An 18,019-nucleotide genomic window follows, 5' to 3' on the forward strand; every position below is an offset into this window, starting at 1 on the left:
TAGATAGATAGATAGATAGATAGATAGATAGATAGATAGATAGATAGATAGATAGATAGATAGATAGATAGATAGATAGATAGATAGATAGATAGATAGATAGATAGATAGATAGATAGATAGATAGATAATACAGAAAACGAAAGTTTGATGAACAGATGAGTTTAACGTTCATTATAAAACATAGTAGACTACCCCCTCGTGGTGATACCCACTCACACCAACCTGGGTTTCGTTTATTCAGAAAATGAAAGTTAGTCGGCTCGTGAAAAGGAGGCTGGGACAAAAAATGCAGTACTGCGTCACTACTCCAGGAGCCTTTAAATATGAAAGCGGAGCGGATCAAAAAAAGGAAGAGGCGCGGACCTCAGGAGCAGCATGTCTTGCTTTCTTTGTAGCTTTGTTTAATTGTCTCTAGCCACAGTTTTTGGCAGACAGTTTTGGAATAAGCGAGAAAAGCATCAGATTATCAGTCAGGAAAAAAGAGCACGACTGAGGTAATGACTACAGTATTGTTTCTTCTTCAAACTCTCATTATGACATTAATTATTAGAAATTATAAGGCAAATGTAAGAGTAAGTTAAAATTTAATAAAATGTTCTTGCTGCATTTCATTTGATCCTAACTATAACCATTAAAAGGCAATATTTATAGAAAAAGTCAAGTTGTAGGCTACTCAATTTCAAGACTCATAAAACATGTTGTGTACCATAGTTTTTATACTTTAACCGTAAACTGGACATTTTCTCATTTAGATTAGTTTTTGGGCACAGACCAGCACAAACGAAAAAGACCATTTTCCCATATTTTTTGCGTGGAGTCGGAAAATAATTCACGCGGATGCAACAAATTCATTTTTATATTGACGGAGGAATAACGATAAACCCGGCTCAGTGTTATTATTCCATTGATTCTTCTTTGCTTTGCATAATATTCCTTTAATGCAAAGCAAATATTATTCTTAGTAGAATGTGTGATTGTTTGCTCCGGGTGTTAATCTGTCCCATTTGCCAAAGTACGAGTTTCGTTTCTCCTAAAATGGGAACATTCATTCTGGATAACAGCGCCACCAGTGGGTGCTTGGAATACTACATGGGTTGATTGGTAAATCACGTGACTTGTTTGTTAAAGTTACCCATCCATCATTATCCGAACCTGTTTAACGTGTTACAAATACAATTAATGAATTTGAATTTTGACTGCACTGAATTGTAAAAAAAAAAAAAAACTGTAAACGTCATCAAATGAACAAATAAGTCAAGCTTTTGAGACTCCCTGTCTTCTTTTAAATTTTCAGACACCTCATTCATCTCATGAAATCCTGCAAAACTTTGATTCTTGGGTGAGTCTACAATGCATTTATTCAACTTTTCCCTCTCGTACACTTTCATGCTTACACTGAGGACAGCGACACGACTATTATTTCCGTTTCCTCTGTTATCATTCTTCCTGCTTCTCCCCTTTACATTACCATTTCCCACACCACAAACGTTTACAGTTCCAAGTTTCTCCAACTCAATACTCTGACTTTCTTCCAGAAACCCACTCAAAGGAGGATGAGCGCCAAGAAAAAAACACGGTAAGTGCTTGAGCACGACTCACGGTTTGTGCTGATGCCTTTCCTGTGCTGCTCTACCTAGGTGAAATTTTACATAGACTTTTGGACTTGAAATGAAGACTTATTAATAGTATTTTTTTTTTTAAATACAAGTATATTGAAGATACATTTTCACACAATGTTTGACAGGGACCACGTTTACTTGACACTTCAAATGCGGAAGTACACATTTCCATTTTTTGTGAATTGTATTAAAATAAAAAAGCTTGATTTTCGGGAGCCTTTGAGGCATGTGCTGTAACATGCAAAACTCTCTTGATGAGCATTGGCTGTTTACATGACACAGAATGAATTATAGGGAGGCAAAAGTCTTCCGCAATTCTTGGGGCAGATATTTCCCCCCTGGATATCTCATTTGATTCTTATTCTGTTCGGTGAAGGACTTCTTTCGGGGCCACAGCGCCACCCTTCATTGACTATCTGAAAGACATCTTACGTCGGTATCCGGATGGTGGACAAATTTTGAAGGTGGGTGTTGAATTGATCTAATGACATTATTAGAAACAAATATTGGATGACTTTTTTTTCCATTATGCAAAAGCCATCTTCTCATATTTTCCTAAATCGTTAATGCAAATGGAATGCAGCACTTTTTTTTTTTCAAACTTGGTCCTCAACCGATAAGAGAATAATTTGACAAAGTTTAAACAAACCACAGAATGATGAATTTGTTTTGCAAAACTTCAATTTGTGCCAGATTTCTGTCGTTTTTCATTGTATTGACTATTTTGCATAATCTGAGATAAACATAAATTGCACAATAATTTGAATGGCTGCATAATTTAGATATGTGTGAGGTTTCACTGATGCGTTTGCTTATTTATTTATTTATTTATTTATTTATTTATTTATTCATTCATTCATTCATTCATTCATTCATTTATTTATTTTACCAGGAGCTAATTCAAAATGCTGATGATGCTCAAGCCACCAATGTGACTTTTATCCATGATGAAAGAAGCTACGGAACAAGAAATCTTTGGACAGAAGCTCTGGGACCATTTCAAGGTAACCATGCTGAAGATGTTCTCGGGTCACGGCGGTTCACTCTTTGTATGACATGATTGTAAATATGTCTCCATTTGACTCTCTAAATGGGCCTAACAAAACTCCAGAGTTTACATAGAGACTTTCAGGCACAGGCCTGAAAGCAAATATGTCATTGTTTACTGAAAAATGTGTTGTTATTTTTGTAAAGGGCCTGCCCTGTACAGCTACAACAATGCACCATTTCATGATGAAGACTGGGAAGGAATTCAGGCTGTTGGGAGGAGCGTCAAGCGCAATGACCCCACCACAGTCGGGAGGTTTGGCATTGGTTTCAACTCCGTTTACCACATAACAGGTAATGCCCTTCTCAGATGTTCTGCATAGTATCTAGGTGGCAATTTTGTGGCAAGTTTATTGACAAAGGAGCATATGTTTGTTCACATGAACAGATGTTCCAAGTATATTCAGCTCTGGATACCTTGGCATTTTGGATCCACAAGAAAGAATATTTGGAGAAAGGCAAGGCGGTTTCCGTTGGTCTTTGGACGATGCCGAGCACCAAGAAGCTCTGATGAATACCGGCGATCAGTTCCAACCATTCCGAGACATCGTTACTCTCCTAAGCGGACAAGATTGGTCCAAAGTCATTGCAGAAGACCAGCACTTTGACGGGACGATCTTCAGATTCCCTTTGCGTGCCGAGGCATCGGAGATCTCAGATAATTTGTACAACACGGAGAAGGTTGTAATGCTTTTTGATAGCTTCATCGCTGATGCAGACTTGAGCCTGCTGTTTTTGAGAAATGTCACCACGGTGACCTTGATGCACATTGACGTCCATGGCTTTGTGAGCACAAGACTTGAAGTCAAGTCGTCAGCCTTCACCAAAGTCATTTTGGAAACCCAAGACGAGACGGTCATCGAGGGTTCCACCAGACTCAAAGTACTGACCATCAAATCCGAAGAGAGCAAAGAAACAAAGTGGCTTGTGACGACATGTACCATGAAGGAAGGAAATGTAACAGAGTTGGATAGCCTCGCGCAAAAGTTGAGCTTTCTCCCACAAGTTGACTTGGCGTTCCCTTGGAGTGAGACGAGGGCCGCCGGTCGGAGCCGTCTGAGCTGCTTTCTCCCGCTACCCAACAACGAAGGCAACAAGACAGGACTGCCGGTCCACATCAACGCCTGCTTTGGGCTCACAGATAACAGGAGACACATCAAGTGGCAGGAGGAAGATCAGCTACACGACGAACACGCCATATGGAATGAATTGCTGATGAAGGAGGTGCTGCCACAATCATACCGCCTGATCATTCAAGACGCCGTCACACTTGCTCAAAAGGCAATTCTCCCCGTGTCTTCTGTGTACGACCTGTGGCCGGATCTCGATCAGATTAAAGACAAGGACAAATGGTATGCCATCGCCGTAGATGTCCTTCTGCGGTTGTTCCAAGAAAATATGGCTGTGCTCTCGCTCGCCAGAGATGAAAGAGAGTTCATCGGTCCGTCGGAAGCAGTGCTCACCTGTACTGGCCCAATGAGCCCTGACACACTGGCTGCCATTGGAAGAACGTTGCTTTCCTGTGGAGAGAATTTTGTAACTCTTCCATGCAATGTAGCCAGAGCCATAAAAATGGTTCACCCACATGCCAACAGCCTAACATATGCCACTCCAGCATTCCTCAGGGAGGTCCTCCATCGCGTCGACATGCGGAATCTATCCAGAGATGACAAACTCTGTCTCCTGGAGTATATTCTGAGTGATGGAAAATTCAGGGATCTCCAGGATCTTGAGCTTCTCCCACTCAGTGATGGTTCTTTTCGAGCTTTCACAAACAAAGAGGAGGATACTGCCTTGATTGACAGCAAGGAATTTCCAAGGTAATTCAAGACTACGCTTCGGATCCTTGCTGCCTCGTTAGTTGTGGCTGTTTTTCTCAAATGTTCATAATATGAATGGGAGATTCATCAATAAGGGAGCTAAGAACGTGAAATGTAAAATAAGATATTTTAAATAAAAAAATGGATCATTCTCCATTGTCGATCCTTCATCAGTCAGTAAATGCCTCCACAGCAGTAGAAAAATAATCATTTGGATTCGCTTGGATAGTTTGTAGTTTGCTGTGGTGTGGAAATACATTGCATCCATTTTTCTTTACCGTAATGTGAGATATGATGACAAGTCCATTTGTTCTACATGAATACCATAGCGAACAAAAATTCTCTATTCTCTGCAGAACCTTGCTGCCATTTTGCAAACACCTCTTCATCCCGGATCATTTGAGCCCGGACTCCACTGCTCGCTTGAAGCAACTGGCTTGTGAAAGTAAGACATTTAATCTTATTTTCATCTTTCCAATGTAGATATTCCTATTTTTGTTGTCCTTCCACAGATGTATTCAAGATCAAGAACATTGATGCAGACCAGGTGGCACAGTACACCAAAAGGTATTTGCCCGAGGACTGGAAGGACTTGAACACAGCACTCGTGAGATGGGACGTCAACAAACATCTGCATCCACCTTTGGATTGGCTCCAAGAATTCTGGAAGTTTCTCAACATTCACTTTACAGAGTTAAGCAATTTCATTGAGATTCCATTGATACCCGTGGATCCGCTCTCTTCCAATCAGTCTGTATTACTCGCTAAACTAAATCCAAAGACAACTCTTGTTTTTCACCAAAGGAGGCAGATCAGCTTGCCGGATAAAATAGCTGAGTTGGTGAAAAATGTTGGTGGTACAGTGGTGAGGGGAAATGAATGGCTCAAGCATGACGACCTTGATTCTTTTGTGCTGTGTCCATCTCCAAGAAGTGTCATGACTATCTTGATGAATGTCGAGTCCCCGCATCTCATCGAAGAACTCCGGACCACATGTCCCGGCACTCGAGAAGAATTGAAGGCATATCTCTCTGGTCTGGATTCGCTCTCAAATGACGAGAAGGATCTCCTCTCTAAGGTGCCTCTGTTTGAAAATACTAAAGGCGTGCCTCTCCCAGCGCACTCCAAAAAAGCCGTGCTTTTAGGTTGCCACCCAAACCTACCCATGGATCTACCGATGCCTGAGTCAATACTCCAATGTAAAACTGAAACTGATCGCAGACTCTTGCATTTGCTCAACGTTAATCTTTTGGACACAGCTCAAGCAGCTCTTCTTCTGATTGATATCATTAAAGTCAAAGCATGCAGCAAAGAGGACACTAAACAGATCATGACTTGGATTTTACAACACGGCAGTATCCTTTTCTCCCAAAATGAGAAGTTAAAAGGCAGCTGTAAAGAATTGAGCTTCATGGAAGTCAACGGAGTGCTAAAAAAGACCTCACACTTCCTTCATCCAGGACTTCAAAATTTCCAAATGATTTTTGACACAGATTTCTTCCCCCCTTCTCCATACGTGAAAACAGCCCAGATGCTCGAGACCCTAACACATCTTGGTATGATAAACAGAGAAGCGGATGTGCCCCCTGAGCACTTACTGCACGCCGCTGAGCTGATCAGCAAGCTGCAAGCTAACCCGCAGACTTTCAGCAGAGCTCGGGCGCTCTTAACCATGCTCGATGCTCACAGTCTCCTGGATAGGTTTTCTGATGAGCAGCTTAACAGCCTTAAAATGCTGAAATGGATTCCATGTGCTAATCCTAGTAACAACACAGGCGAGATTTCACTCTTCTGCCCTCACGAAATAAGACACTCTCAGTTTGAGGATATTGTCGGTCTTGTCATGCCTCTAATTGGAGGCCTGAGTGACAGAGTCAGCCACAAACTTGGTCTCAAATCCCTGCCCCCACCAGATCAAGTGCGAAACAATTTGTTGGTCTTGATTAGAGATACAAACAAAAAGGATGATCCCGACACAAATGGAGATTTCAAAAGGAGGTTGCACAGTATTTACCAACACATGCAAGATCACATTTCTGACTTTGCAGATTTAATTGATCAAAACGAGTCTTGGCTGTGTTGCGGTGACCAGTTTGTTTCCCCACAGGATTTGGTTATAGACTACCCAGACAATCTAGATTTGAGCTCGTGGGTGAGGAAATTACCTAAGGAGTTCCAACCATACACGACGCTCCTGAAGAAATTTGGTCTGAGATCAGTGCCTTCACAGCGCGACATTTTTGACATTCTCCATTCCATCATGAAAAGCATTGAATTAAGAGAGATGCCAACTGCAAGGCCCTCTGAGATTAAAGTCTCTATAGAAATTATCAAATGGCTATGGAAGGAAAAGATGGTGATTCAAGAGGACATCCCAGTGCCAGTCATCACACAAGAGGGTCGGTGTACCCTTAAATCACTCTCGACGGCTGTTTTCTGTGATTTGAGCAAAAAAGGTTTGGGGGGGATTCAATACAGCAAAGATCAAGTGCATGTCCTACACGAGGAGATTCCAAAAGCTGCTGCTGAATGGTTCAACATCCAGTTCCTTAGTACCCACATCCTCGATCCCGAGCTTATCGGGATTGAGCAGTGTGGTCAATCTGAGCCCATAACAATGAGGATCAAAAACATTCTCAAAGAGTATGATGAAGAAGGCGATCTCTTCAAAGAGCTCATTCAAAATGCAGAAGATGCTGGAGCAGACTCTTGCAAATTCTTGGTGGATTTCAGAGCACACAAGAGTCCCCCTGAACATCTCATAGATCCCGGCATGGCCCTTTGTCAGGGCCCTTGCCTTTGGTCGTTCAATAATGAGACATTCACAGATGAGGATTGGGAAAATATTGTGAGACTGGGCTCTGCTTCAAAAGAACACAAGGTGGGAAAGATTGGCAAGTTTGGACTTGGATTCAACACTGTGTATCATGTGACAGATATTCCTTCAGTCCTAAGTGGAAACAAACTCCTTATACTTGATCCAAATGTGACTCACCTGAAAAAGATCATCAGAAACAAATCAAATCCTGGAATCAAGCTGGACCTCTCTCAAAAACAACAGGTCCATTGTTTCCCTGGTCAGTTTGGACCATATGAAAACATTTTTGACTGTACTTTCAGCGCAAATGGTCCTCCACAGCCTTATGAAGGTACCCTCATCAAACTTCCTTTCCGAACCAAGGAAGAGGCACGCGAGTCCGAGATAAGCACCAAAGTCTATGACGAGCGCAGTATTGTCTCTTTTCAGCAAGAGTTCACAAACTATTCTCAAACATATATCCTGTTCCTGAAGCACATTAACACCTTGTCTTTGCAAAACATCCCAAACCATGCAGCGACTCCTCCAAGAGATGAGGAAATACAAACCGTCCTCACTGTCACCAAAACGACTCTGAGTGCAATACAAATTCCAGACAAGAGTCGTAGGTCAGTTCAGATTGAAGCTAAAGATTTATTGCTGAAACACGGTGAGGATTGCAAAAACGTTATCGACTGCGACACCGTCTTCATTGTCCAACTAAGCAGTGAAGAATCTGGTAGAAAGCAAACTCAGGCTTGGCTGGTGCACAACTGCTTTGGGACCAAGGAGTCTAAAAAAATGGCCCTCCAAAAGGACAAGCAAGTCAAGTTCTCCTTGCCGATTGGGGGGATCGCCGTGCCTTTGCAAAAAGATCCGAGAAGCGGAAGATTTTCCGCACCGAAAACCAAACTAAAGGGTCGGGCATTTTGCTTCCTACCACTTGCCATTCACACGGGACTTCCAGTCAATGTGAATGGAACATTTGCGGTAACAAGTAATCGTAAAGGTCTCTGGGAAAGTGGGGTGAAGTATGACTGGAACAAAGCTCTTCTTCAGGATCCCACCGTGACCGCATACGTTACAGCGCTTTTGGTATTAAAGGACATGTCGAAGAAGGGACAACTGAAAGGATACTCTTATCACACCTTCTGGCCTGACAGGGAAAAAGTCAACAACACATTCAAACCTTTGGTTGATGGCTTTTACGCCACCATCACCCAGAAGCAAATTGCTCCAGAGGTCTTCTGTGATGGCAAAAATTGGTGTTCGGTGAACGGTGCCATATTTTTACACGAAAGTATCGAAGAAGATCAAAAGATCCACACAGTTGTAATGCGGGTCTGTCAGAAACATATCAAAGAACCAAACTGTGTCGTTTCTCTTCCACTCTGGTTGAGAAATAGCTTCAACCAGAGTGGCCTTCAGAACGTTTTGCGGGAGAAAACATGGAAGTGGGAGAGGTTTTATCAAGATGTGGTATTTGCGAACCTTGCCACCCTGGACACTGAGAGTAGAGATACTCTTTTGTTACATGCCATTGACCTTAACTCAAAGGAAATTGACCATCTATTGATCAAGTATCCATGCATCCCCACAATGGATGGACGCCTCCAGCATATCAAGAAACTTGTGAATCCATCAGGCAAACTGTCTTGTCTTTTTGAGAACGAACAGGGGAGATTGCTTGGAGGCACAGAGACTGATTTCCGCTCCCCAGGGAGGATTCAACGTCTGGTGCAGCTTGGAATGGCAAACGACTGTCTTCCACTGGAGGCTATTGTTGAGAGAGCAGAAACAATCCAAACATTTTGGAAGACTGACCGAAAACAAGCATTCGGTTGTTTGAAGTGCCTTCTTGAACTCATCAAGAATCACATGAATGACAAAGACTCACGCCACTGGCAAACTTTAAGAACGATCCCATTTCTCCCAGCATTTCACCACTGTGATCCAAATTCAGTCCTAAAAAGACCAGTTGATATTTTCAATGAAAAATGCTCACTGCTCGTTAACAAAACACAACCCGTGCTGGATCATTCTGGCCTGAACATACATGTTACCGATCCTATCCTACAAATACTAGGGATCCGTGACACCCCAGTACCTGAAATGGTGCTCCAGCAGCTACGGGAAACACAGGAGCAATCACAAACCACGGACAAATCCAAGCTTCACGAGATTGTCAATGAATGCTACAAATTTCTGGATGGATACCTCTATGCATCAAAGACATCAACATTCATTTCTGAGAGGGCAAATTCATTTCCATTCATTTTTGATAGCAATACTTTTGTCAACGTGAACCGTGTGGCTGTCAAAGGGCAATTTGATGCGAAGCCCTATCTCCACGTACTTCATCCTGCCTTTGCCAGTTTCCGCAATCTCTGGGAGAGTGTTGGTGTTGCAGATACATTCACTCTCCCTCAATTTCTTACTGTGCTTCAGGAAGTTCATATGAAACATGGAGACAAACCCTTGCCAATGAAAGAACTTAAGATTTGTCTTACAATTTTACAACAAGGCATTTACTCTGCCAATGAGAAGACCACAAGCGATTGTCTCATACCCAATGAAAATGGGGTTTTGGTACCTGCCGACCAGCTCTTTTTTAATGACAGCCCATGGATGCCAGTTACCACGGATATTACGCTCTGCCACAAAGATATCCCACGTGGAATGGCACTCCATTTTGGAATCAAAACTACCAGACATCACACTCTGGATAACAAGGCAGTATCCCTCAAGAACTCTCAATATCCCTCAAAACATTCTTTTCCATTTGCGCAGAAAGAGGAACTCACTGTTCGAATTAAAAACATCATTTCGGCCTATCCAGCAAAGAAGGATATCCTCAAAGAGCTCATCCAAAATGCCGATGATGCAGAGGCTACAGAAATTCATTTTATTTTGGACAAACGACAGCATGGCACTGAAAAAACCTTTGGAGAGAAATGGAACAGCCTACAGGGCCCAGCGCTGTGCATCTTCAACAACAACGTGTTTTCAGATGCAGACCTGAGTGGCATTCAGCAGCTGGGAACTGGAGGAAAGCGCCATCAGCCAGGGAAAATTGGAAAATACGGACTTGGATTCAACTCTGTCTATCATCTGACTGATTGCCCGTCAATCCTCACCGGAGATCGCTTACTCGGCATTTTTGATCCCAATGAAAATTACATCGAAAGCAACAATGAGGATATGCGTCAGGGCATTGGCTATGAACTTGATGACGAGCTCAAGGAGATGTTCAAAGATGCTTACAGTTCCTATCTTCCTGACAAATTTCCTCTAAAAGGTGGAACCATGATAAGGTTGCCTCTAAGGACTCCTTCCATGGCAGAGGTCTCGAAAATATCACAACGGGAAGTGACTGAGGACGACTTGAGAGAGCTGTATACTGCCCTATCGGCGGACCGTGAAGGCCTCATTCTGTTTCTGAAAAACATCCGCAAAGTCGAGCTCCATGAAATTGATGCTCATTCAAAGAAATTCAAAACAATCTATGCAGTGGAAAATACACCAGAGGCTGGCGTGAGGTCCCTTCAAAATGCTGGAGTTTCAGTCCCATGTAAGAGAATTTATGAAACAATGATTTCAACCTCAGACAAAAAACAAAGTAAATGGCTAATTGCTGAGCAAATTAGCACATTGGACTCCTCCGATGAAGAAGGAAAATATGCACGGGCAACAGTCGCGGCACGTATGAGCCCAAGAGTACTCCACAATGATTTCAAAGGAGGAGCCTTTTGTTTACTTCCTCTGCCAGGCACCACTGGTCTACCAGTGCACATCAACGGAGACTTTGAGGTGGACTCTTCCAGGAGAAGTCTTTGGAAAGAAGATGCAGTGAGTCTGAAAACAAATTGGAACGAATCTTTGAAAAACAATGTCATTGCGCCACTGTATGCAGATCTCCTTCATTACATCAGACAGACCATTTTAGTGAAGACAGGTAGTCGTCACGAAATAAGGACATGTCTTTCAGAGTCATACTTGCGTTTCTGGCCGACAGTGTCTGAAGATGTTGGTCAGGAATGGCATGAAATGATACATGAGGTGTACAAATCAATTAGCCAACGAGGCCTTGATCTCATTCCAGTGTTGCAGTGCACAAAACGAGTAATTGTCCAGCCACCCATCCATAATCTTCCGCTTAACCAGGGTCGGGTCGCGGGGGCAGCAGCTTCAGGAGGGACTCCCAGACATCCCTCTCTCATTAAACAGCCTATCACTGAATATTCGATCAAGTGGAAGCATGTAAGAGAAACCACACCAACGACTGTACCCTACTTGGAATCCTCCACTATGGAGATAAATGACATTTTGAGGGACCTGGGCATGGCTTTGGTTCCCCTCTTCAGTGAAATGAAGAGGATATGGGAAGGTTTCGGAGGTGCTGGCATTGCCGTACAAGATGTAAACCCTTCAAATGTGCGGGCCTTCTTGAGAGCAAAGTCTGTTCATAATCCAGAGCAAACAAGCAAGGACTTACCACTGCCTGTGAAGGACACGCTGATCCTTAACCCGGAAAGATGCACAGAGCTCCTTCGTTTCTGTCTAAGGGATATCCGCCTGGAAACGATCGCCGATGAGAATCCTGCTCTTCTCAACGGGCTTCCTCTTCTCCTCACAGCAGATAAGATTTTGAGGGTGTTTGACAACACATCACCAAAGATGATCTCCCCGTACAGCAATCTGTTCTCTGGCTACAAGCACAATTTTGTACATTATACGACAAACTTTGAGTTTCTGAAGGTGCTAAAAGCCCTGAACCTTGCCAGCAAGTTGACGGTTCCTGGTGCTTTCCCATGGTTGAAGGACTTGATTGAACAGAATCTCAACAAGTGTAAGCTTGACCCACAACGTGGTCTTTATGTTCCAGGGGAGAAAATGCTGGCCTGGCTGAAATTGCTGTGGAAGTTCCTATTAAGCAACATGGAAACTCAAAGTTCAAGCGACAATGAACATTGCTCATTACAAACTGTGAAGGACCTCTTTGGTGACTTCTACATTTTAGTTGTTGTGTGCCCAAGATCAAACAAGCAACTCCTTCTAAAAATGAAAGACATGCCCAGTGTCATTTTATCTCCAAATGACATATCCAAAATCCTGTTCAAACTCGGTTTCATGAAGCTTGCCCTTTCCTTTTTTAACGATGTTGACCGTAACAAATTGTCACTTCTGCCACCCGAACTAATGAATGTGAATGACAAAAGTTCTGTACTGAGCCAAGTCGTGAGTATAAGCCACTCTGAATTTGACCAGCTTTCTCGGGATGACATGAGAGAACTTCAAACTTTCCTGCAGGCCGGTGAGACCATCAATTGTCCGGAGTATCAGAACAAGCTCCGGTCGCTGCCACTATTTGAAACAATACACAGCCATCGAGTGAGGATTGATGGCCAAAAAGTGGTTTACATTCTCGACATGAGACCACAGTCACTGACTCGTTTCCCTGACTTGTTGATATCTGCCGAGCACATTTTTCTCAAAAACAATCCTGAGAACATCAGTCTGTCTCCAAGTTTGAAGATTGAGATCTTGAATGATCTGCAATATTTCATGAGGATCATTCTGCCTGCCGTGCATCGTCTCTCGGAGCATCAAAAGCTTCAGTGCCTCAAACTGTTACTCTCACTGGAAAATTTGGATTATGGTCAGCACAAGTCCACCATAATTTCCCAACTGAAGACGGTACCAATGATTGTCAACGCTGAGGGCCAAATGGTCCCAGTCTCATACTTCTTTGATGACAGAGTTGCCTTGTATCAGGCAATGTTACCTCAAGAAAAATTTGTGCCTGAGAGTGCTTTGGCTGAGTTGTGCCAAGGAAACGAATCCCATAGCGAACCAGTACGGCAGCTACTCAAGGATCTTGGAATGAAGCACGTTGTGTCCAAAGCCGAGATCGTACGCTTTGCGGGGTGCATAGAGTCAAAAGCCGAGACAGAGGGTTACTCTCGGGAGCTGCGAAAGAAATCCATCCTAGTTCTCAAAGAGGCTTTGAGTCTTGCAAGAGTTGAGAAAACAACGCTGAACAGCATAACCAACATCAAGTTCATTTTTCCTGTCAAAGTAAAAACAGAACTGTGTGATTATCATTTGCCATTTGCCCCAGAGACCGCCGCTGTTCAAATCAACGGCTCTTTAGTTGACTGGTATCAGCCGAAACAAGAATTGATTTGGTCTTCGATGCCAATCATACAGCTACCAAAAACGTCATCAATTGAAGACCGGAAAAATATCACAAAAGCAGGAGCTCATGAAGAACCGCCTCCAAATTGTGTAACCAGAAACATGTTAAACATCTGCCAGTCACCTTGTGAAACGGACGCTCGGATCAAAACCCGCGCAATTGTCTTTCGATGTTGCTATGGCTACTTGCAAAACATCAACTTTGACATCCGATCACTGAATGGTGTCCCGCTCGTGTTGGTCGAAAACGATACAAAAGTGGTGAGACTGGAAAATGTTGCCCTTTCCCTCCCCCATGAACCTGACTTTAGGCCATATTTGTACAAAATTCCTACAATGGATGTAGAATTTTGGCCATTCTTCAGGAAGGTCGGTGTGAAGGAGGAACCAACAATTGTGCAGTACTGTAATGTTCTGGCAGCAGTCAACGCTGATTCCAGTGCGAAAACTCGTTTGAACCATAACCAAAAAAGATCGGCTGAACGAGCTGTGGAGCAGTTGTTTCTGATACTTTTAAAGAAGCCCAAAACATCGATGGACACTGTCAAGACGTTGTACCTGCCAGCTCTAAATGGAAAACTCTACCCATCACATGCATTGTACTTCAACGACACGGCGGTTGACCCCCAACGGTTGGAAGCATCACTGGAGGAAGACTTCCTTTTGCTTGACAATCTCAGTACATGTCATTTGGGCACCGACATCTACGAGCATTGTCGACTGCTGCAATTGCTGCCCCAAAGGCTCCAACCTAAAAAGTTGTCAGAGGTCACAGAAGAAAAAGCGGTGGAATCGCACATGCAACTTTGTGAGCTTAATCAGGCTTGCGAGTTTCGTGGCTGGTTTGACAAACATCTGACGTCGAGTGCATTCACACATGGACTGATATGTCTTATGAGAGAGAAGTCAAAAGGGAAAACAACCCAAGAGGAGGCTGAGGTCATTTGTAAGAATATATTCGGCAGCATTCAGATTGTGTGTTGCACGAGCCTGATGACGGAGCTGTGGCTGAAAGACCGAGCTCTGAAGAACACGGAATGCGAGACCGACGTTTTTGTCCGAAAAGTTCAAAGAGGTTGCATCTTTTACATCAAACACAGTGACGTCATGCTCCCCAAAAACATAAATGCAGTGAATATGACTTTGACGTCAGAAATCAACTCTTTGTTAGGTAACAGAATTTCATCAAAGCACCTCCTGGTCCTCGGCCAGCTCCTCCTGTGCGACAACCTGCAAGATGTTCGTAAAACTCTGGCCAAGAATGGGATCCACGACAGTGCTGATGCCGAAGGTTTTCTCGCCAGCCAGCAGGCCCCGAAAGGAGAGATTTCAGAAGAGTGGCACGATTCCTTAGACATGAACGTCTTGAACAACTTTGAAGAAGGAGAGTGTGTCGCTTACTACGTCAACAACAAGTACATTTATGCAGTCATTGCGGAAGTACTACCTCCACAATCCGGACCTTACTCGCAGAGGTACAAAATAAGAATTGACGAAGACGAGATCATTGAAGTCAGCAGTGCCGACCTGTACCAGTTTAAATCCGACGACCCACAGCCGGAGTTCGATGAACCCAGCGAAGCCACCGGTACGAATTTGCAAGTAGCGACATACCACCACTCAACACGTCCCTCATCCTCAAATCGTTTACCGGACACTTTTGACGAAGCAGTGGGGGAAATTGATCAAAGCTTGTGTGTGATCTGGAATCTTCCAGAGGAGGAGCAGATAAAACACGGCAAACGACTGTACCTCAAATGGCACCATAGCAAAAACCCTCATTGCCACTATGTTTCTAAGGCTGTCAATTATGTGAAAACAAGAACTTGCGTCGTATTCCAACACTTCTACCAACAATGGGATGAGGAGGCTTGTCACCACAGAAGTGGCAGAGAACGGATCCTGGTACGATATAATTCCTACAACTTTTGGGGGCATAACAAAAATATTCCGAGACCAAACAAAGGCGAGGCCCAACGGTGGTGTCGGCAGGCCCGCTGCGACCTCAATGCTGCGTACAGCGAAAGCACTGAGACGGGTGCAGAGTGGTGTCTGTTCAAAGTCCACCAGGCTGTGAAAAAGTCCCTGATGGCTGTCGAGTACAAAACAAACGGCCAGTGTCTTGATGGCACAATTTTAGCCATGGCTGAAAAAGTCTCACACTACAAAGCCGTGCTAAGCGACCTGCCCCACAACGTGGCCCGGTTGCAGGCTTTTGGTGTGGATGCTAAAAAGACACAATATCCCAACCGCCATCCTTTCCCTCGCATTCCAAACGAAAGCTTCCATTCGGCCCGTGTGATTGCGGCACTGAACACAGCAACTGAGCTTCTGGCTGCGGTGGAATCGTATGTGAAATAAAACTCCATCATGAACATGCATCATATATTCTCCACCTTCCTTTGTTTACGCTTTCCAATTCAGTGGACCAATCCCATTTACTGGTGTTAACTCAGAATTAGACAACTGTTTTGTATGACTGCAGTCATGATATATGTCTTTGTCACATTGCCATTTTCTGTCACATTTATATGTTATTGAGTGAAACGGATTTTTAGCTAGATGATTGTAATTCTTGTCAAACAAATCATAATTACCTCGCCGACTTCTTTAATAAATGGACCATTTGACAAATGTGTTGTGGAGTCTAATGTTCAATATTCGCAAAACCCAAATCCACCACACTTGTTCCTGCGGCGAAATGTTACAGTATAATGAGACATACAACATAATAAATGTAATTAATACTGCCTTCATCTGGTAAAAATATTTGATCATTACAGGTGCTCACTTAAGTCTTTTTTTTTTTTTTTTTAAACACAAAGTGCGACGTGGACCAGTGTCCTTAAAGACTGTATTCAACCACAACAAGGTTAAGTTAAAATTGTTATTTTATTCATTAAGAAATCCTGTTATGAAAATAATGACACCTTACCGTATACTGGAGGAAATGTATTTCCACGATGTTATACAACACGTGACATCTCGCAGTCACCTCAGCAGAACGCTCCTCTGCTAGTTTGTTTGCTTCCTATTCATTTGTCCTATAAAAAGATACACTTTGTATCCTTTCCTCGCCATCTTGAGTCCATCTCAGATTGTTTGCGAGGGACAAATTTTCACATATTTTGCAGATTCAGTCTTTGTGATGTCGCCCCCCCACGTCTATTAGTCATTTTTGTTCAGCCTGTACATACTTGCAGCATGCTCAAGGCCTGTTTCTGAGGCAAAGAAGCAACAAAAATCATGGGAATCCTGACAAAGAGGGGAAGCACATGCAATCATTACTTCATGTTATGGCACCAGAAACAAAGGCTGTGAACATTTTACATCAAATTCCCATTTGCGCAATCATCTTTATCAAATAATTGCTCAAAGTTAGTAGTATGGACAAAGTACACTCTCTGCAAAAAGTTCAGAATTAACCCAAAAAAACCTTTACAGAAGAACTTAACTTGACCTTCTCAAAACGATTTTGCACAACTCTAACAAGGCGCAGGTCAGCAAAATTGATCCAAAAAATCTTTCATGAACGGATTTTTTTTTTCTCAACTAGAATTGCTATTTAAACTTTATTATGCCGTTTACCTTTCGACGTCGTAGATAGGTCACAAAGAAGAGTTTTCTGTACTTCGGCGCTTCGGTACAGGGACTAGAAGAGTCACAGAAAGGCGTAGAAATGGAGCGCTTCTTGATAGAGTTGGGTAAAAAAGTACTGACGATTGATCAGTGGGACAGTTTGAGAAAGTCAGTTTCACTTCATCTGTCTGTAAGGTCAGCGCATTTTAGATTCAGCCTGAAATTTCACACTTTTTGTGTGTAGTGTTTCCATTTGTTATATTTTCCAGCATGTTGGTTGAGTGGTTCTGCCTTAACAGCTCGAAGTGCAGCGTTGTAATCTCGTTTCTGGCTTTTCCAAAAGAATGATGATAGGTTCAAGCAAATGTGGGATAAAAACAACACTTAAGGCATAATCACCGCATCATTCCAAAGCCACATTCTTTACATCAGTCGTATTGCATTGAGTTGACATAAAAAAGGGAACACACAAAAGTATATCACAAGTTTTAAATGGAGTGCACAACCTGGCTGCAACCTGCAGGGGCGCTGTTGATACAGTCTCAACTCGGTGTCCTGAAGATGTAAATGGCAACCCTACCAATGTCACTCCTGGTTTGCAAGAGCAAACAAAACGTCAATATGACGTCCCACGGCCGAGCCCTCACATGTTATACGCCACATATATGGGGTCCAGTTGGTCGGCCAGGAAGCCGTCTCGCAGGTGCATGCGTTGCTTCTCGCCTCTGGAGTTGATGGGGATGACGCCAGGGTCGACCACCACCACCACGCCGACAATAAGGTAATGCTCCTCCAGCACCACGTTGGTGACCAGAGCCACCAGGTCCAGGGCCTCTTGCTCGGAGCCCTCCAGCTCCACCACCACCACAAGCAGGTTGGTCCAGGTGAACACGGCACTTCACATAAATCAGGCAAGCATGTTAGTACATATTACAAGGAGGAATGTGGACAGATTT

The 18,019-nt window shown here is 43.3% G+C and overlaps 2 protein-coding genes across 4 annotated transcripts in view; one reads left to right on the forward strand and one right to left on the reverse strand.

Annotated features, from left to right (window-relative positions):
• The first annotated feature begins 343 nt into the window (after positions 1 to 343).
• Positions 344 to 16,160, forward strand: sacs2 (sacsin molecular chaperone 2). The gene is made up of 9 exons (XM_085921250.1): positions 344 to 497; positions 1,298 to 1,342; positions 1,539 to 1,579; positions 1,999 to 2,086; positions 2,515 to 2,626; positions 2,817 to 2,963; positions 3,058 to 4,489; positions 4,846 to 4,934; positions 5,002 to 16,160. Exons 3-9 carry the CDS (start codon positions 1,557 to 1,559, stop codon positions 15,843 to 15,845), a joined length of 12,735 nt encoding a protein of 4,244 aa, XP_085777376.1. The 5' UTR covers positions 344 to 497; positions 1,298 to 1,342; positions 1,539 to 1,556; the 3' UTR covers positions 15,846 to 16,160.
• The window catches only part of dip2a (DIP2 acetate--CoA ligase A), a 38,220-nt gene continuing 35,394 nt past the window's right edge, over positions 15,194 to 18,019 (reverse strand). For all 3 annotated transcript variants that reach the window (XM_085921252.1, XM_085921251.1, XM_085921253.1), the window contains one exon: positions 15,194 to 17,959. In XM_085921252.1, the coding sequence (XP_085777378.1) occupies positions 17,707 to 17,959 (253 nt within the window). In that variant the 3' untranslated portion in view covers positions 15,194 to 17,706. The remainder of the gene's footprint in view (positions 17,960 to 18,019) is intronic.

The sequence above is a fragment of the Syngnathus leptorhynchus genome, chromosome 9, assembly GCF_054491065.1.
Source record: "Syngnathus leptorhynchus isolate UIUO chromosome 9, UIUO_Slep, whole genome shotgun sequence".
NCBI lineage: Eukaryota > Metazoa > Chordata > Actinopteri > Syngnathiformes > Syngnathidae > Syngnathus > Syngnathus leptorhynchus.